The 21,187-nt window shown below is 45.5% G+C and overlaps 1 protein-coding gene across 1 annotated transcript in view; it reads left to right on the forward strand.

Annotated features, from left to right (window-relative positions):
- The window catches only part of BACE2 (beta-secretase 2), a 70,517-nt gene that overhangs the window by 31,468 nt on the left and 17,862 nt on the right, over positions 1 to 21,187 (forward strand). The window contains exon 2 of the mRNA XM_045002513.1: positions 1,742 to 1,830. Within this exon, the coding sequence (XP_044858448.1) occupies positions 1,742 to 1,830 (89 nt within the window). The remainder of the gene's footprint in view (positions 1 to 1,741; positions 1,831 to 21,187) is intronic.

A 21,187-nucleotide genomic window follows, 5' to 3' on the forward strand; every position in this document is an offset into this window, starting at 1 on the left:
TGAGGATAAGCTTATTCTGTCAACAAGTGAGCAGTTCAGAACATTGTGCCATAGACTGATGGTCAATTATTTTATCTCTACTTATCTGTTCAATCCCATATCATTTATTAACTAGGTAAAGTTACCCAAGAAAGTGAGAATGGAAATGTTGGGGTGGTTTTTTTGTTTTGTTTTTAAATCTGCTTCTTGGAATTGCCGATAACTGCCCAATAAAAGTTACCTGAGATGCTGTGACAAAGTGGGGCTGTTCTTAATGTTTTCTCTGAATACTGTGTGGGTGCCTCAGTTTGAGCGAAGTGGGAGTGCGTGCAGGACCCTCTGGCTTCCCCAGGATCCCGCCTGGGCGGACTCGCTGTGGGAAGTGCACGGAGGGGCATATGCTGAATGCTCCAAGGACAGACCCAGGAGGTGAAGCCGTGTGAGCTTCTTGCCCTGAAGACAGTCTTCTCCAAGGCAGAGGAGGCTCCCCAAAGTCCTGACTGGCTTTGTGGGAAGCAGTTCCAGAGCATCGCCCGGGGACTCTGTGACAGATGCACTCCCAATGCAAGTTTGAAAGTGACAAATCATAAGGTCATCTAATGATCAGGGGCAGCTCCAGGCACCAGCACGCCAAGCGTGTGCTTGGGGCAACAAGCTCTGCCAGTCGCCACGAGGGCGGCAGGCAGGTTGCCTTCGGCGGCATGCCTGCGGAGGGTCCGCTGGTCCCACGGCTTCCGCGGACCTCCCGCAGGCATGCCGCCAAATCCGCAGGACTGGGGACCTCCCACAGGCAAGGCACCGAAGGCAGCCTGACTGCCGTGCCTGGGGCAGAAAAATATCTAGAGCCGCCCCTGCTGCTGCTGCTGATCTTGAAAGGTTAACTTTGGAGAATTTCTGATTTTGGAGCATTTCTATTCAATGCTGCTAAAATGATCATTTCAGGATGAACTGTGAACTAAAATATCTTCACCCAAACTCTGCCTTTTATTTTTAATCTGTGTTGTAATGCTCCTGCTTCCCCCATATTTTATCCTTGTTTCTCCACTTCCTCTTCCACTTCTAACCTGACTTTTCCTTCCCATTCTCAGATCTCTCCCTGCTGCTAGTGCTATAGATATTTGAAATCTGTGTTTTACTTAACTCAACTTTCAGTTAGAGGAAACATTTCATCTCCTCTTAGTTCTGCTACCAGTGAGCCCTGAGGCAAAAGCTCCATAAGTTCTAACATATCTAATATTTTAATTGCGCTACATTGGGAATCCCTCTTCCCCCAACTACCCTCTCTGTTTACATTTATTATACAATGGCCATATTTTCAAGCCCAGGTTATTAACATATGCCTTTGATCCCTACAGCCCCAATCCTGACAACACATATACATGTTGTTAACTTTAAGTATGCATATAATTCCATTGACTACTTGTGTGTCTTAAGTTAAATGTGTCTCAAGACCTTGCATAGGGACAGGTTTCAGAGTAGCAGCTGTGTTAGTCTGTATCCGCAAAAAGAACAGGAGTACTTGTGGCACCTTAGAGACTAACACATTTATCTGAGCATAAGTATTTTACTGTAGTGGGCTAATTTGATGAAAGATCACAGCAACAGATCTTTCCTTAGTGATTTTCGCATAAATATTTGAGTTTATTCTCCACAGCAATGTTCATCTTCATCTTCATTTATAAATTTAAGATTGTACTTTATATTTTCATCTAAGCTTAAACTGAAATGAAAATAAAACCCCCTTTCTTTTCTGGTTTTGCAGTTAAATATTCTGGTTGACACTGGAAGCAGTAATTTTGCAGTTGCAGGTGCCCCAAACCCTGATGTAACGTCGTACTTCAATACAGAGGAGTAAGTATCTTTTTAAAACTCTTTGAATAGGATTGAATGTCCTGGGTTCTGGCCTGTATATGGGAAAGACAATGCAAAGCAGGTGGATGGGCTTCTATTGCTATTGATTGCTGAATGTGGTGTATATGTTGTTATATCCTTGGGGCAGCCGGAGTAGGAAGCAATCACTTGAGGCCAGAGAGCAGACAGCTAACCAAAACCTCCATTTTATTTACAGACCATAATACTCTAACTCAGTTGCCATAGCAGCAAAAACCACGACAACCAAATACACAACATATTCCTCCCCCCCTAATAAGAACATCCCCTAAATAAAAAAAAACACACACTAGACTAGAGAAGGAGGGTAGACTGCCTCCATTCCCGGCTAAACCCTGGGGATTATTTTGCCCCATAACCGTGGGTTCGCCCTAGCTAGAGATCCAGCCGATGAGGAGGCCTTCTGTCTCTAGGTGGATTACGGCGAACTTCTGGTGTTATTGCACCCGAAAGCACTAGGGGCTCAGGGTCCGCAGCACGAACGGGTGAGGAGGTGGTATCAGCTCGTGATGGGCAAAGGGGTATCTCAGCCGCCGGCAGTAATGGAGGAGAACAGTCAGGAACAGGTGACTCGTGATTCGGTGCCTCACCAGAAGAGGTGAAGTCAGACCCCTCAACTGCAAATGGGTCCTGAGGACTGGCATGACCTGGCAACAGCTGATCTACATGTCGCCGCCAGGTAACATTCTCTGCAGTCCGGACTGTGTAGGAAACAGGTCCTGTTTGAGTGATGACTGTGGCCGGGACCCATTTAGCTCTGGAAGTATAATTCCGAGCCAAAACTGGCTGTCCCGGGCTAAAGGTTCGGTCTTTTGCTCTGGGTGCCCGTCTGATGACTTGATATTGCTGCTGATGTTGCACAATTTGTCAGGGTTCAGAAGGTTTCAGCAGATCAAAGCAAGTGCGCAGCTGTCGTCCCAACATTAGAAAGGCTGGGGATGCCTGGGTCGTAGCATGAGGGGTGTTTCTGTAGGAAAGTAAGAAGATATCCAGACGCTTTTGAATGGAGTGTTGTCCCCTTGCTGATTTCAAAGCGTTTTTCATTGTCTGCACAAATCTTTCAGCTAATCCGTTGGTGGACGGATGATATGGTGCTGACGTGATGTGGTGTATCCCATTTGCCTTCATAAAATTTTGAAACTCCTGAGAAACGAACTGTGGTCCGTTGTCGCTCACAAGTTGTTCTGGCAGACCAAAATGACTAAAGAGTCCTCGTAGTTTTTGGATAGTACTCTCTGCAGAAGTGGACTGCATTATAGAGACTTCTGGCCATTTAGAATGGGCATCTATTGCCACCAAGAACATGCTTCCTTCAAGGGGGCCAGCAAAGTCAATGTGAATACGTTGCCACAGGTTTTCAGGCCAGTCCCATGGGTGTAGGGGTGCCCACTGGGGTGCATTCCTCACACCCTGACATGACATACAAGCTTTTGCCTTCTCTTCAATAGCGCTGTCCAATCCAGGCCACCAAAAATAGCTTCGTGCAATTTCCTTCATGCGCACTATTCCACAGTGACCGGAATGTAGCTGTTCTAACATCTGTGATCTCAGCGGTGGTGGAATAATGACACGTCTCCCCCACAACAACAACAACCAGATTGGACCGATAACTCCATCCGTTTGGACATGTAGGGAACAAGGTCGGATGAGACCGGAGAGGTTTGTCGAGATTTTCCATGCATCACCAGGTCCATAACTTGGGACAATACTGGGTCAACGCGAGTTGCCTTCTTTATCTGAGTAGCAGTGATGGGTGTATTCTCTACCTGTTCAAAGTAAAAGATTTCCTTTTGGGCACTATCTTGATGTTTGACCGGCAAAGGCAACCTCGAGAGGCCATCTGCATTGCCGTGCAGAGTGGATTTCCGATATTTGATTTCATATGTGTGTGCTGAAAGTATCAATGCCCAACGTTGCATACGACTAGCAGCTAATGGGGGAATGCCTGTGTAGGGTCCAAAAATTGACGTCAGAGGTCGATGGTCTGTAAGAAGAGTAAACTTTCGCCCAAAGAGGTACTGATGAAACTTCCGAATTCCAAAAACAATTCCTAATGCCTCACGTTCGATTTGGGCGTAGTTAGTTTCTGCTTTGCTTAGAGTGCGTGAAGCAAAAGCAATAGGTCTCTCTTCTCCCGAAGGCATAATGTGTGACACGACTGCTCCCACTCCATAAGGGGAGGCATCGCAGGCCAATTGCAGGGGTAAGGATGGATCAAAGTGCGTTAGAACTTCAGAATTTAACAATGCATCCTTAGCTTTGTTAAATGCAACATCACAGGCTTCAGTCCACTTCCAGGCCTTGTTCTGCCCAAGGAGCTCGTGAAGTGGTTTTAGCAGTGTGGCTAACTGTGAGATGAACTTTCCATAATAGTTCAGTAGTCCTAGAAACGAGTGCAGCTGGCTTACATTTCGTGGTGGGGGAGCCTCCACAATAGCTTTAACTTTTGCAGGGGCCTTATGAAGACCTGCAGAATCAATTATGTGTCCCAAATATTCAACAGAGGGCTTGAAGAATTCACACTTGTCTTTGCGAACTTGTAGGCCATACTCTTCCAGTCTTTGTAGGGTAGCCTCTAAATTCTTTAAGTGATCCTCTTCATTTCTTCCAGTGACCAGGATGTCATCCAGATAGCACTGAACTCCTGACAAGCCACACAAGATCTGGTCCATAGCTCTCTGGAATAGGGCGGGAGCCGATGTTATTCCGAAGGGTAGGCGACAGTATCGATAAAGCCCCTTATGAGTCACAATAGTCAACAGCTCTTGGGACTTTTCATCGACGTGCATCTGTAAATATGCTTGACTCAGATCAATCTTACTGAACTTTTGTCCCCCAGCCAGGCCTGCGAAGAGGTCATCGATGCGGGGAAGCGGGTATTGCTCTGCACACAACACTGGGTTGACAGTGACTTTAAAATCCCCGCAAATCCGGAGAGAGCCATCTTTCTTCACTATTGGAACGATAGGAGTGGTCCATGAGCTATGGGTAACTGGTATTAGGACTCCATTGGTGACCAGGCGCTCCAGGTCTGCTTCAACCTTTGGCCTGATGGCATATGGCACAGTTCGGGCTTTCAGATATTTTGGTGGACTGCCAGGTTTAATGTTCAATGTCACAGTGATTCCCTTCATACTTCCCAAATCATCTCCAAAAACAGCAGCATGTTTCCTTAGTATAGGGGTTAGACTGGTTTCTTCTTTAGTCATCCGGTGCACTTCTGCCCAGTTCAGTTGAATCTTCCCAAGCCAAGACCTACCCATTAAGGCTGGGTAGTTACCTCTCACCACAAACAGTGGCAATCTAGCGGCCTGTCCATTGAGCTCCACCTTAACATCAATAGTGCCCACCATGGGCACAGCTTCTCCCGTATACGTCTTCAGAACAGTTTTTGTTGCCTTAAGCGGAAGATGCTGTAGCTTTTCTTTATACACAGTCTCAGAGACCAGCGAGACAGCTGCACCGGTGTCCAGTTCCATGCGTATAGGTTTGCCCTCCAATAAGGGGGTTACCCAGTATTCATGTGAGCCCGCTGCCAAAGACAAAACATGCAGTGGCACTTCCTCTTGTGATGAGGTGTCTCCTTGATCATCCTGGGTCTGCTCTAGAGTATGCAAGGTTCCTCTTTTTGTCGGCCAGACCACAGGCCTCTTTTTCTTTTGTTTACAGGCACACTCAATGTGTCCCTTTTTGCCACAGTGTCGACACACCAGGTCCTTACACCAGCATTCTGATGCCTGGTGTCCTGGCTTACCACAGCGGTAACATTCTTGACTCTGCACAGTTTTGTGGGTCGGTTCTTGTGACACTTTTTGCACCCTAGGGGGTGCACCGATGTATTGTGCCTCCCTTGTAGCCAGTTCCATGGAGACAGCAATATCAACAGCCTTCTGTAAGGTAAGCTGAGCCTCTGTCAGTAGGCGCTTCCGTATAGCTTCACTGTACAGGCCACACACTAACCTGTCACGCAGGGCATCATTTAACATTTCTTTAAATTCACAGTGTTCTGCTAGCTTTTTTAGAATGGCTACAAATTGTACAACTGTTTCATCTTCCTTTTGGTCTCTTTTGTGGAACCTATATCTTTCAGCAATTACCAGTGGTTTTGGGGGAAAATGGGACCCCAGGATTTCCACAATGTCACTGTAAGATTTAGTTGCTGGCTTAACAGGGTGTAGTAAGCTGTGTAGCAGGGAGTAGGTTTTAGCCCCTACAACACTTAAGAATATTGGCACCTTCTTCGCTTCTGTAATGTCATTTGCAATAAAAAAAAGCTCAAAACGCTCAGTATACACATGCCACTGCTCTGTATTCTCATCAAAAGGCTCCAGGGGCCTGGTCAGAGTAGCCATGATTTTTAGTTTCACTTTCACAGTCAGTGCAAAGAAGCAGCTTTTTTTCTTTATTTGGTCTTTACCTTGACTTCTACTTCCTTCTGTTACTGGAGCAGCACCAGGATCCCATCCTCGTCGCCAGTGTTATATCCTTGGGGCAGCCGGAGTAGGAAGCAATCACTTGAGGCCAGAGAGCAGACAGCTAACCAAAACCTCCATTTTATTTACACACCATAATACTCTAACTCAGTTGCCATAGCAGCAAAAACCATGACAACCAAATACACAACATATGTCTCTTGTTTTTAGCACCAGAGTCTGTCACCCTTCCTCACACTGAGTAGCTCCTTACTCCACAACTGGTTCCATGCATCCGCTGCAGGAGCCCCCCAAGAGGGGGGTGCTGGGCTGCAGCCCGGGCAGGCACACCCCCCGGTTCCCTCCTCACTGTGCTCAGGTTCTGCGGCTCCCCGGCATGTGAGCTGCCGCCACTGTCCCTGCTGGAGGGCTCCGGTGATCTGCAGAGGCAGCAGGAAATTATGGAGGTGGTTAGAGAATTATTTAATGACTACACCTGCCCCTTCTGCGGCATGAGGGAGACCCTGGCACACATTTACGTCGAGTGCGTCAGGTTGCAGCCCCTATACCGACTCCTCACTAACATCCTGTTGCATTTCTGGCTGCACTTTTCCCCTCACCTCCTTCTCCACGCACTCCCTATCCGTGGCCCCACGAAGTCGCAGGACCTCCTGGTCAACCTCCTCCTCGCCCTGGCTAAAATGGCCATCTACGCAACCAGGGAGAGGCGGTTGGCCAATGGAGACTCCTGCGACTGTGGGGCTTGTTTCCGATATTTAGTCCGTTCATGTCTCTGGGCGGAGTACCTCTGGGCGGCGTCTGCTGGCTCCCTTGACGCCTTCGAGGAGCAGTGGGCACTGCCCGGGGTTCTCTGCTCGGTGTCCCCGTCAGGCTCCCTTCTTATGACCCTTTGATGGCACTCCTGTTCCTGTTCTTTTATTAGTTGTCCCCCGCAATTAGTGGGTTTCTGAGGCCCTGTGGATCCTCCCCTTAGGCTGAGGGTGGGTTCCATTAGCATGGGGCGGGCTTCCACCCGCCCCATTTCCCGGAAACCCAATAGAGACTATAGACATGGAGATTCAAAAAGTTAGAGCTTTATAACCATTAAAATATGACTTGTCAATGTTGTCCAAATATAGAGAGTAAATATCTTTAAATCAAACTCTGCATTCTGAAGCAGCATTTTTCTTATTCAAAATTTACAGAAAGACAGAATCATCTAACAATATTTTCTTTGGTTCATGTGTAGATGGTAAAATAAAATAAAAAATCTAATCCTTCCAAGCCCAACTGTTGATCTTTAATTGATGTATATGACCAAAACTATTTAGAATATGGGGATGCTGAAAGATACTTTCTATTCTTGATACCTCTTTATACGTCTTAGATGGGTGGTCTTTTTTCATATTTGGCTTTTTTTAATATCTTCAATGAAACATACTTGGGGTGGTGACAAATAATGCATTTCCACAGACATGGCAACGGATAAGACTGCACTTTATCCAGGAAACACCAGTGCAGAGTTTGCACAGCATATTCTAGAAATAAGACATTTTTGAAGATTCCAGAATTTCCACTTCAATGCTAACCTTGGGATTCTTAATATTGGAGTCTTTGTATGCCAACTGAACAAGCCCTATTCATTAATGGTTTTAAGGAGGATATAAGTGTTGTTTTTTTCAGTTTGCTGGCAACTCAGAAAAACCTGGGCAAAAAAAAAAAATCATTGTGGGTCAAACCAAACATTTCACTTGGATTTAGAGCATTTTTAATGTTTTAAAATGTATTAAATTTGAAGGAAGTTTCTAAATCAAAAGCAGTTTTGAATAAAAAAAAAATCAAAATGTTTTGTTTTTAAAATGTCTAAAGGAAAGGCTTTGACTGTTTTTTGGATTTTTTTTTTTTCTACATGAACAAGTCAGCAAAGCTGACATGAATGTCTGCAAAATGTTTAAATGTTGCTGGATCTGCATTAAGGGCCGCCCAGAGAATTCAGGGGGCCTGGGGCAAAGAAATTTTGGGGGGCCCTTCTATAAAAAAAATTGCAATACTATATTCTCCTGAGGGCCCTTGCGGGGCCCACGGCAAATTGCCCCACTTGCTCCCCTCCACAGGCGCCCCTGGGAAAAATAAACCTTCCGCATTTCGGCACAAACCCAGTTTTGAGAAAACTTCTTTACAAGGTATCACTGGTTCTCAGCATCAGCTAGTGCTAAAAGGCACTAAAGCTCATTAAAAGGGTTGGACAAATATTTTCCATCAAAACTTTTTCTGGATCGAAAACTAGGGCTTTTTAAAAAGCAGAAAAAAAATCACGGACAATGTCCGCTTTCCTTCAAAATTTGTTGTGGTTTTTTTAATTGAAAAGCTGAAATTAGTCTGCCAAAACCTGAATATGGTTTGAGGTTTCAGAAGTGTGTGGCCAAATATTTGCTGCTTGCTGTATTTGATTGTTTCTTTAAACAATAAAAAAAAATACTGCCTAAAAGAAAATCAAAAACTTTTGAACCACCTCAGCTTGTAACCAAACACCTGAGCCCATCCAGGCAGAGATTTTTCCAGGTTTCTGATACTCTGCTGGCTTCCTTGACTCATATCTGTCTCCATAACTTTGGGTTCATTTAGGTTAGAAAATAAGAACAGCCATACTGGGTCAAACCAAAGGCCATCCTGCCCAGTATCCTGTCTACTGACAATGGCCAATGCCAAGTGCCCCAGAGGGAGTGAACCTACCAGGTAATGATCAAGTGATCTCGCTCCTGCCATCCATCTCCACTCTCTGAGAAACAGAGGCTAGGGACACCATTCCTGACCCATCCTGGCTAATAGCCATTAATGGACTTAATCTCCATGCATTTATCTGTTTCCTAGAGACTGGCTCCATGTGGTTCCTCACAAACTGGAGATGGTTACTGTGGGTTTTTCTTTACTATAGCTTATGTACGTACTCCACGAAGTGAGCATTTGAGCTTGTTCCAGAATCTGGGATGAGCCTATGTTGTCAAAACTGAAATGCTCAAAATGGCACATGCATGTGAATGGACACAGGGTGCTAAAATTAAATTAATCCAGGGGTTCTCAAACTGGAGGTCAGGACCCCTCAGGGGGTCACGAGGTTATTACTGGGGGTCGTGAGCTGTCAACCTCCACCTCAAACCCCGCTTTGCCTCCAGCATTTATAATAGTGTTAAATATATAAAAAAGAGTTTTCAATTTATAAAGGGGGGGGTCGCATCAGAGGTTTGCTATGTGATAGGGTCACCAGGACAAAATTTTGAGAACTACTGAATTAACCCCTCTGAAGCCTCAGGGAATGCAGGGGAGGGGGGTCTCCCTTGGTAGGGTTGGAAAGGATATTGCTCTTCTCATGTGATCCTTCCCCCCAGTGGCTAATTTTAAATGAAGCTACCCTCCCCTGACATGAATCTCGCTATGGCACTGAAATTACGTGTAGACTATAATTTGGCATTAGAGAAGTGAAAGGGATGGTAGCCCTAATGGAAAAGCTAACAGCTTGGCTCTTCTGCAAGCCTCAAACTGCTGAATGAGCTTTAGGTTAGGGAAGGCTGTGCCTCCCAAACAGCCTGGCCCTGCCCTCTATCTGACCCCCACCCACTTCCTGCCCCCCCGACTGCCCGCCCCCCTCAGAATCCCTGACCCATCCTGCTCCTTGTCCCCTCACCGTCCCCCAGAGACCCCCCCCACCACCACCCTGGGACCCCACCCCTGCTCCCTGTCTGCCCCAACCCCTATCCACCCCCCCCGAATGCCCACAATCCAACCCCCTCCCATTCCCTGCCCCCTGACCGCCCCCCCAACCTCCGCCCCCTCCCTGTGCCCTGACTGTCCCCAGGACACTCTGCCCCTTATCCAACCCCCCTGGCCCCAGCCTCTTACCCCCGGCTCCCTCCTCACCCGGAGTCTCAGCGCCTCGCTGAACAGCTGCAGCGTGTCTCCTGCGGGGCCTGAGCTCCGTCCCGCTCAGAGCCGTGTGGTGAGGGGGCGGGGCTGGGAGCTCCACCCCGAGCGGAGGCAGCTGAGCTCAACCCGGAGTTCCCAGCCCAGCCCCCTCACCACGCGGCTCTGAGTGGGGTGGGGCTCAGGGGCCCCACCGGAGACACGCTGCGGCGCTGTCTGAGGACGCCGCTTGATGTGCTAAGGCTCCAGGAGAGGGGCGGAGGTGGGAGCCTCAGCAGTTCTCTTGGGGGGCCCCTGCGGAGCCCGGGGCAAATTGCCCCCTTTGTGTTCCCGCCCCCCCCCCCCCTGGGCGGCCCTGTCTGCATTTTTTTTGGCTGAAAAAATTTTGACTGAAAATTTTCACCCAGCTCTACTCCTGAGTTGTGAATGAAGGGAAATGCCAACCCCCAACTCTCCACCCCTTCCGCCCCATACCCCGGCCAGTAAGTTTTCAGAAGCTAAGCAGGGGGGCCAATTCCAGCCTTCCTGTGAGTTTTAGTAGACTTGTGTGGATAGGTGATGGGGTGGGAGCCAGAGGAGGAGCAGTGGCTAGCTCGCTAAGGGTTTGGTTTTGGGGGAGAATTTGAGAGGCCCCACCTCTCCCAAAAACTTAAGACCTAGGTGTGAAAGTGGGGTTTCAACTTACTAGTTAAGGATCATGGGGAGGGCCTGTGAGCTTTACAGCAAGGGCCCACAGAGCCTCTCCAGGGCCATGGGGTGGGGGTTGTGGGAGGCCTTGATGAGTATCCTAAGGCTCAAAGGGTGGGAGCAGAGGAGGAGGGGAGGAAGTGTTTCCTCACTGGGACCCCATAGATAGAGTCTGGAGAGTGGCAGGAACAGCCAGGAAGATATTTCTCGATTCTTGTGACCCCCTCCATGGGGGCTGGGGAGCAGTGGTAGTAGAGAGAAGCAGTTTTCCTGTTACCTTACACCCTCTGGGGTCTGCTGATTCCCAATCCTCCAGTAAACCATGCTCTTTCTTGCTCCTGCCCCAGCAAGCCTTAAAACAGCCCCAGTCCTGCAGATATCCAGAGGCTCACAAGAGGAGAGCCTAATTCCCATATACCTCCTAGGCTGTGTAGCAAATGATCCCCTATCTTGAGGACCTGCAGAGAGTGGGGTCTCCCTTTTTATAGAGACTTTAGGGCATTAGAAGCTTAGGGACTACTTTCACAGGCTGGTAGGTGAGGACTGGGTTATGAGGAGACTTCATGGCCAACGGACTGGGTGGGGAGGGGGGATCCTTCCTTGCCCTCCTTCTCTTCTCCAGGGACTTCTTAGTATCTGTAGGGACAGGTCTTATCTCTAGGATTTAGGACCATTTAAAAACAAATCTACACCCCCCCCCCCTCCCTGCAGAAATGCCATTCAAAACACTTGAAGGTTGTAATTACATGTCAGTGTTTTGTGTATGTCATCTCTGGAAAAAACTGGCAGGAAAAATGGACATTGAAATCTAGGAAATTCAGGGTTAAGGTTGCTCTTTGTTGTGTGTGTAATGAGTTTAACTACAATAACCAAAACTGTAACTCACTCCTGGGAGATAGTTAACAAAAGGTAAGTGACATTGAAGGAATGCAGAGAGGAACAAAAACATTCAGCAAATCCTAATTAAACATAGCATAAGACTTTGTAGCACAAGCACTTTAACATACAAACATGGATAGATCACACATTTCTAATTCCAAACACTTCTTTAAAGCATAGACATACTGTGGTGGAATCCTGGCCCCACTGAAGGCAAGGAGAGTTTTACAATTGATATCAGTGGAACCAGGATTCCATCCCATTGCAGTTTACAGAGGCTAAAGATGGGTGCCTATTCTTATTGCTCTAAAAGGAAATAAAAATTATTTCAAATCCCTCCTCCCCTTCAACTATATCTCATGCAATTTCAATTCCATTAAACAACAGCAGTACACGCTTCCACTACAGTTACAAAAATGCAAAAAAAGGGGGTGGGAGAAAAGGAAGAATTAGTGCTTTGTTGTAAAACTATTGAAAAAGTTATGGATGTGTGTCCTTTTTTATTAGAATGTCAGTGCAATGTTAGAAATGGAACCTTAACTCTGAATTTCCTGAATGTCTAGTTTTTTGTGGCTTCTTTTAATTCAAATGACAAAATATACATCCTTAATTTCAACTTAATTCCGTTTTTTGTGTAGATCAGAAAATTATCTTGCTACCTTTGAGTCTCCAGGAAAACCACTTGGAACTATGGGGTTTTAGAGGAAACCTTGAACTCAGTGTTCTAGAAAGAGAGAGTTTGTTTTGCTGAGAAGGTCCTGTATAATGTTTTATTCATGAAGTATGTTCTATTGCCTGCTCAACAGGTTGGATTTTTCTATAAACCAAGCAAAACATTGTAACTGGGCAGTCCAGCAGTATAATATGCAAGTAGATTGATATTATCTTGAATACGATCTGGATCACTTCAGTAGCTGAGGATTATGAGGTGCTCTGACAATATTTAATTTGAAAAGTTAATAGTTCAACTATTGTTTAGTGTGTAAATTACCATTCACAAGGATCTGTTTCAGTAATCCTGAAATGGGATAGTGAGAATTTTCTCTGGTAATGGATGGAAACCACTTGAGACTTTTGCAAGTGGATTGTCAAGAAAAACGTTCTTGAACATTCTATTTCTCATACTGCTCAAAAATAGATGTTGGCAGGGGTGGCTCCAGGCACAAGCACGCCAAGTGTGTGCTTGTGGCGGCAAGCCGCGGGGGGCATTCTGCCGGTAGCCGCAAGGGCGGCAGGCAGGCTGCCTTTGGCGGCATGCCTCCGGAGGGTCTGCTGGTCCCGCAGCTTCAGCGGACCTCTCATAGGCTGCCGCCAAATCTGCAGAACCAGGGACCTCCCGCAGGCAAGCCGCCGAAGGTAGCCTGCCTGCCATGCTTGGGGCAGCAAAATGCCTAGAGCTGCCCCTGCATGTTGGTGATTGTAGCTTGCTACTTTTTCATAAAGGATTTACTGGAACCATTGTGTAGGGTTTTTAATATGATATTTCAGATTGTCATGTTGAATCTTCAATTAGCCTAATCTTTTATTTTTTTGAAGTTACATTTTCAAATTGTTTGGTCGTAAAAATCCATCTAGTTTTCATCTCTAAAACCTTTTAACTAATCAGTTATGTTAGCTAAGTCTACTGCCTTAGAACTGATCTGAAACGTCTACTGAGGCATTCGTGTATTTTATCATCCCTTGGACTTGGGAGGTAAATCTAAGGGCTAGTCTACACTTACCGCGCGGGTCGACGCGGTGAGTTCGACTTTCCGGAGTTCGAACTATCGCGTCTGATCTAGACGCGATAGTTCGAACTCCGGAAGCGCTAGTTCGAACTCCGGTACTCCACCTCGGCAGCTGGAGTTAGCAGAGTCGACCTTGGAGCCGCGGAGTTCGGTTCCGCGGCGTCTGGACGGGTACGTAGTTCGAACTAGGGTAGTTCGAATTCAGCTACGCTATTCACGTAGCTGAATTTGCGTACCCTAGTTCGACCCCCATTCTTAGTGTAGACCAGGCCTAACTTCCCAATCAAACATACCTAAAAATTGAGAACCAGGAATATCCATAAATTAAGAGTCTACAGCCAGAAGGGACTGCTAGGTTAATCTAGTTGGACCTTCTGCATGACATGTATGTTATGTGTGGTTTTAATGGTACATGCACTGAAGAACTGAGTCCAAATAGAATACCCAACTTTGTCTTTTTAGTTAAATATTTGGTAATTTAAACCCTGGAGAAGACTTATGAGGAGTTTTATTGTTTTGGTTTGGTGGCTTTTTTGTTTTTTGCCTTAGAGGAAGAATTGGCAACAAGGGAAATGATTGAAGGTCTGCTTGGCATTTTGATGTTTTTTGTGATTGGGGGGGGGGAGAAGAGAGAGACAGAAACAACTTTTCATTAAAATAGTTTAATCTATTGATTCTCTCATTCTTTGCTATTGTTTGAGTTTCTTTGGACATTGACTTGGATCTGTGGAGACTGTAAGAGATTTACAGGAAAATATGAAGCAAACTTTCTCTGCCTGGTTTTACTGGCTTTTGGGGTCTGGCATTTTTGAGTGGCAAGGTGGGGATTGCAGTCAATATGGTTTTATAAAAATATGCTAATGAGTGAATATAATGTAACTGGAATAATGCTTCATGCAACAGGTCTCTTGTAAGGTATCATTACAAAGCTTATCTACTGAGTGTGATCATCCTATTTGTATAAATGTACCACTCTTGTATCTGAAACTAGGAATATGAAATATAACTCTGAGGGCCTATTGTAATTATGCAAAGTGTGGGCCATTAATGGTGGTTTGGAATCTTGATGACTCCCATTAACCAGGACGTACGTGTGTGTGCGTGTGTGCGTGCCCTGGCAAGTGGGTAATGAAGTCTTGCAGTGATCATGTCACCCAAACTGGAATCCATCTTTAACCTGGTGTCTTTCCATTGAGAAGTAGGGGTGGGAACCCAGAGAGGGACAAAGGATTCCTGCCTTATGCAAAAGATATATAAAGGTGTGAGAGAGAACAAAGGGAGGAGAGGAGCCATCATGAAGAATCCCCAAGCTACCACCTGAGCTGGAACAAGAGCTGTACTAGGGAAAAGAATTGTGCCCAGGCCTGGAAGGTGTCCAGTCTGAGGAAAAAACTTACTGAAGCATTTCTAAGGGTGAGATTATCTGTATTCAGTTTGATTAGACATAGATTTATGAATTTTATTTTATTTTGTTTGGTGACTTACTTTGTTCTGTCTGTTACTACTTGGAACCACTTAAATCCTATTTTCTGTATTTAATAAAATCACTTTTTACTTATTAATTAACTCAGAGTATGTATTAATACCTGGGGGAGCAAACAGCTGTGCATATCTCTCTATCAGTGTTATAGAGGGTGAACAATCTGAGTTTACCCTGTATACAGGGTAAACAGATTTATTTGGGTTTAGACCCCATTGAGAACTGGGCATCTGAGTGTTAGCCAGGAACACTTCTGTTAGCTGCTTTCAGGTAAACCTGCAGCTTTGGGGCAAGTAATTCAGACCCTGGGTCTTTGTTGGAGCAGATTGGTGTGTCTGGCTCTGCAAGACAGGCTGCTGGAGTCCTGAGCTGTCAGGGTAAGCAGGAGCAAGAGAGTAGTCTTGGCAGATTAGGTGGCAGCTCCCAAGGGGGATTCTGTGATCTAACCTGTCACAGGGATTATGGAAGAATTCCATGTACTGATCAGGGACAAATTGGGTGCTAAGTTTTCCTCACATTGCTCTGCCAGTGAAACTTCTCCTGAACTGATCTGCTTTCAAGGAAGACAGACAGGTATTGGGTTACGTTTTATTAATACTAAAGACAGGTACACAACTAGCACTCAAATGAGACCACAGCTTATTTCCATTTTTGACTGAAGCCAAACTTGAAGTGTTTTGTGTTTGTTAAACTGATTCTTCTTGGTTTTGTTCTCTGCATGTGTTTTTTTTTAAATATTACAGTAGCATATATGTTATGCTAGGCATGCTCCAAGTACAAAAGAGGTTAGTCTAAGGCAGTGGTTTTCAAACTTTTTTTTTTCTGGGGACCCAGTTGAAGAAAACTGATGCCCATGACCCAAGGGAGCTGGGGATGAGGGGTTTGGGAGGGGCTCAGGGCTGGGGCAGAGGGTTGGGGTGAGGGCTGTGGGGTGGGGCTGGGAATGAGGGGTTCAGGGTGTGGGAGGGGGCTCTGGGCTGGGGCAGGGGGTTGGGGTGTAGGAGGGTGTCTGGGGTGGGGCCAGGGATGAGGAGTTTGGGGTGCAGGAGGGGCTCTGGGTTGGGGGGGGGGCTCGGGGCAGGGGGTTGAGCTACAGACTTACTTCTGGCGGCTCCTGGTCAGTGGCGCAGTGGGGGTGCTAAGGCAGATTTCCTGCCTGTCCTGGCACCGTGGACCATGCTGCATCCTGGAAGTGTCAAGCAGCAGGTCCGGCTCCACACAGCTCTCACCTGCAGCCACCGCCCGCCTCCCCAGCTCCCATTGGCTGGGAACCAGCTAGCGGGAGTGCAGAGCCGGCGTTTGGGGCGGGGCAGGGGATGGAGCCCTGTGGACCCCCTGCATAGAAGCCGGACCCACTGCTGGCCACTTCCAGGGCGCAGTGCGGTGTTAGAGCAGGTAGGAACTAGCCTGCCTTACCTGGGCAGCACCGCCGATGGGACTTCTAATGTCCCAGACGGTGGTGCTGACCAGAGCAGCCAGGGTCTCTGGGTGCTGAACAAGGTGACCCAGTGCCTTACATGCCATGACCTAGTACTGGGTCGCAACCTGAACTTTGAAAAACACTGGTCTAAGGCCCAAATCCTGTAACGTGTGGGCAGACTGCCGTGCCCATGTGGATCTGGACCCAGGTGTGCAGGATCGGGGCCTAAAGAAAAGACTTCCAAATAGTTTGGCTTTTAATATACGTTTTCGATTTTGTTAGCAACATAAAGTAAACTCTGAAATTTCAATTACTCATTTCCCTCTCCTCTTCCCTCTCCCAGATCTAATCATTGCCCCCTCCCTCAGAAATAATTATCTCCTCTGTCACAAAAAAATGCCCCTCAACTACAGGTGCTGGTGTCAGTGATGCTCCTGAAGTCCATGCCCTGCTGCTTCGGCTGCCTCCTCAACTTGTGCCTTCTGCCTCCTAGAAAGAGCCTGGGGGCTTCTGTAGGCTGCATCACAGGAGACATTGTAGGGGCTACTGGGGAGAAGTAGGGTGCTAGTGGCCCTACAACCTCCCATAGTTGCTTTCCATGGGGGCAAGTCAGGGTCCTTTGCTTTATCCCAGCAGTTCCGGTGCGCCCCCTTCAGGGAGTGCTGGAGTCTCTTATATTTTCTAATATGGTTTGTGTGGGATTCTTTCTGTGTTAGTTTAAAATTCTGGGACCATGAATTTGAACAACTTACTAGAAGCCAAAGCATTCTTGGATCAGCCATATGAAAATATTGGCTGACTCTGGTCATGCAGTCCAGAGCAGATGTAGGAAGTGTATATACACGCTATAGACTGAAACTGCCTCTGCCAGGGTCTCATCAGATCCCCAGGATGCTGATGGGTTATCACTCTCCTAATAAATGAGGGAAAGTGATTTAAAGAATAAGGGTGTTATGCTCTCAGAAGTATGATTTTTCTTTTCTTTTCCTTCCCATCCCCCAAAAGCGGGCTTAAAAACAGTGACCTTTTATAAATGAATTTTTTTTTTGCCTTCAGGTATTTTTGAGCATTTTATATGGAAGCCTTTACCCCTAATCTGTGTGTGATCATTTCAAGCTTCAAATTCAACCTTTAAATGCATTCACACGAGATCTCGTTGCTTGCTCAGAGTAGGACTCTTCTTAATCCCTCCTATTCTCTGGTGTTTGGGAAGCTGTAATTTTTCCCACTCTTTTGCCCCCTTTATCCTCCTAGCCCCTCCCTCACCAATTCTCACACTCCCTCCAGGCTCTCCCATACTCTGTTGTCCCACACAGGCCCCCCACCAAATTTACCTGCCCCCATCTTCTCTCTCTTTCCCCATACCCTTCAGTTTCTTTCATAAAAATTGCCAATTATTCAGACCTTATTTTGACTTTATAGAGTTGTTTTAACATTACGGTACTGCTTTGAGACTTTACTTGGGATCAGGTGCCCCATTGTGCTAGGTGCGAGGTATACATAGTCACATTAACACAACTGTAGCAGTGACAAATTAAAGGTGGTATGACTGCTTCTGAAATTTAAGAAAGGCGGATGCTCAGCTGGTTCTGGGACATGTTTAGTGACTGAGGTACACACCTGGCAGGAAGTTCATGAAGGTATGCTGTTGGAAGCAGATATTTCCAAAATTTGTCAGGGAATGTGCTTAATAAAGCTGCAATCAAAGACGACTATCTCAAATTCAGATGCATGAAGGAAGTGATTTTTTTTTCCCTGATGGAGAAGAGGAGGTCAGACCCTGTAGGCAGACTTCCTAAAGAAATCCATAAGTGCATTAGAAAAGAAGTGCCATTAAGATAAGACAAAAGTACAGTTTCTGTATGTACTGCACTAAAGATAGCACTAGGAAAGTGGCATTGAAGATGTGCCCCCTAGAAGTGGTGCATTAGTTCACCTTTCTTTTTTTCTTCTTGGAGATTATGGACTCCCAACGGACCACAATGACCTTTTAATGGTTAGACAGATTCCCTAAAATTCAGGGCTATGAAGAACTAATTGAGGATGGAGTTCAGGTTTTTTTCCTTTCCCCTACCACTAGGCGTAAGGGCTTCAAATTTAAGTGAAAATTTTTAAGTTGAGAACTGCAGTTTGACTGCCTGATAGTCCCACAAAATAGCCATGTGCCCCCTGTGCAGGGATGGATGGATGGCAGCATTTGAAACTATAATTTGGTCTTTTGTTCATGGGCCAGCAGTTTGGGCATGCAAGAAAGCTGACACTCTGCTTCTTGAGATTGCTTGCCTTTTCCCCCCCTTTTTGGACTGGAGGTTGAGCTCCAAAGAAAGCTTTTGCATCTTTCTCTTCAACGAGGGCTGTGGGAATCGCATGCAGACCAGGCTGGGGTTTCTTAAGGAGTTTTCCATTGAGCATGAAAGGAGCTCTCCTTTCTAGGGAATGTAATGATATGGAAAAACTGGGAGCCTTCTATGCAATCTTGGATGCTCATGCAGTCTCTTATACACTACACGCATTGCTACTGACCTAATAAGTTTCATGTGTTTTTTCCCTGGCTCTGCTGAGCTTACGAAAGGCCCTGTTACAGAGTAAGTTCACAGGAAAGGAAGTGAGTTGACCAGTTTCCACTTCTCTCTTGGGAGGGGGAAAAAATCTGGAATCCTTAAAACAAAAATATTCACAGCTATGTTGGTTCTCAAGGAAAAAAAGTGCTTAGGTATGTTAATGTGATAACCATTTTGGTGGGGTTTCCCCCCCAGTTTTTTGGGGAAAAGATATCAGGTTATAAAGTCAAAATGTGCCAGTCCTTGGAGGTTGGACAATTTTTATTTATTTGTTGTAGTTGTAGTAGTAAATAATAATAATAATTAATAAAAAGCATGTAAGGCAAACTGTTCAACTTCACCGTGATTTGCAAAGATACAACGCACAATTTTGGGAGAAGATGCTGTGTTGTGTTGCATAGGCTCGCTGCACTCTTCCTCAAGATTGCCATGAACATTAGAGGTTAGGGGATTTGTATCAACCCCCAGGCAAGTTTTGTATCAAAATCCAAAACTACGCAAAAAATGTTCATCCAGCACATCTTCTTCATATATAACTGAATATAAATGTAAATGTGAGAACCAAATGCAGATGGTTCAACAAGCACAGCTTGTCTTTAATGTGTAATTCCTTGCTATATATTTAAATTATACATTGCTTGCACATGTACATTATTTTTTTAATGTATTTACACATATATAGTCATCACTATAAAACTCACTAACTTAAAAGCTCCCAGCAAAGGCAGTTTTTACTCTGTGATAGTAAAGGCGTATTGAACTAAATTGAGCCCTGTCATTTGGCACTAAAACACTGAGTGCCAGGAAATTAGAACAAAACTGAATTGAAAGAAATTGGAGTTTCATTGCTCTGCTGTAATGTTCAAAAAAATAATCCTTGTGAAGTTACGAGATGATTGTGTTCTTGTTAGAAACAGGGCATTCAAAATAAAATCCTCATCACTCTGTTTTAGTGCCTTGTCAAGGCTCCTAAATATGACTTACACTTTTAGCTTTTAAAGAATGTCTGTTGGCATGTCTGTCTGAAAACAAAGCACTAGGCTATGGCAATTCCATTTTCTGATACCAATCCTCCCCACTCCAGCCCTGCACACATGTGCTTGCTTAGGCCCTGATCCTTCTCTCCTTGAAGTCAAGGGCAAAACTCCCTCTGACTTTAGTGGTATAGGAACAAGTCCTGAATGTTAGAGTTCAGAATGCTGAACTCACACTTTCTTCAGGAAGTAGGTCCGTACCAACCTCACCTTATCCGTTTCCTTGTCAATCTCCATACCCAATAACATTTCTAATTTCCAAAACCCTGTGTGGATTTGCCCCTTCCTTCTTTTCAGAACTCATGATTCCTTCGTCCCTTCTCTTTGACTTGCTATTCCTAAACTTTTGCTGCACCCAGTCTATAAAGAACTTTTCTCCCTCCTCCTGTAAGTCAATGAGTCACTATTAAATCTAAGTCTCCTTCCTTGAATTACAATTAAGATGGTCTGAAATGCATATAACCTATGTTTTGTTGGTATGTAACTAGGAATTAATTCCTATTTACCCAAAATGGAATTTTTAATAATGTTAATTAGGTGTCTGTCTAAAACTATTCAATTAGCTTGGCATTTCAGTTTTGAACACAGAGCTTTTCAGTTTCCTGTAAATTGAATATTTGCAGTGGTGTTGTAGCTGTGTTGGTCCCAGGATATTAGAGAGACAAGGTTGGTGAGGTAATCTCTTTTATTGGACCAACTTCTGTTGGTGAGAGAGACAAGCATTCAAGCTCACACAGAGCTCTTCTTCAGGTCTGGGAAACTAACTCAGACCCAAAGAAAAGCTCTGTGTAAGCTTTACCGACCTTCTCACTGTAAATTTAATGCACTATTATTTATTTCTATAGTGGTAGTGGCGCAACCAGAATCAGGGTCCTATTGTACTAGACACGTACAATCCCAGATTAAAAAGCCATCTCAAATTCTGAAGAGTTTAGTCACTGAAGGGGTTAAGTACCAAAACAGGGGGTCAACTTTCTCTTTCCATTCCCTTACAATCGTCTTTGAGTACATGTGATTTGTTTGCAAGAAGTCACTTTTTTTTTTTCTTGAGTAGAAAAATTTTTGTTAAACAGCATTTGTGTGATTAGGGTGACCAGACGTCCCGATTTTATCGGGACTGTCCCGATATTTGCTTGTTTGTCCCGCGTCCCGACCAATGTTAGGTCGGGACACTGGACAAACAAGCAAAGGCTCCGGAGC

The sequence above is a fragment of the Mauremys mutica genome, chromosome 1 (genome assembly GCF_020497125.1).
Source record: "Mauremys mutica isolate MM-2020 ecotype Southern chromosome 1, ASM2049712v1, whole genome shotgun sequence".
Taxonomy (NCBI): domain Eukaryota; kingdom Metazoa; phylum Chordata; order Testudines; family Geoemydidae; genus Mauremys; species Mauremys mutica.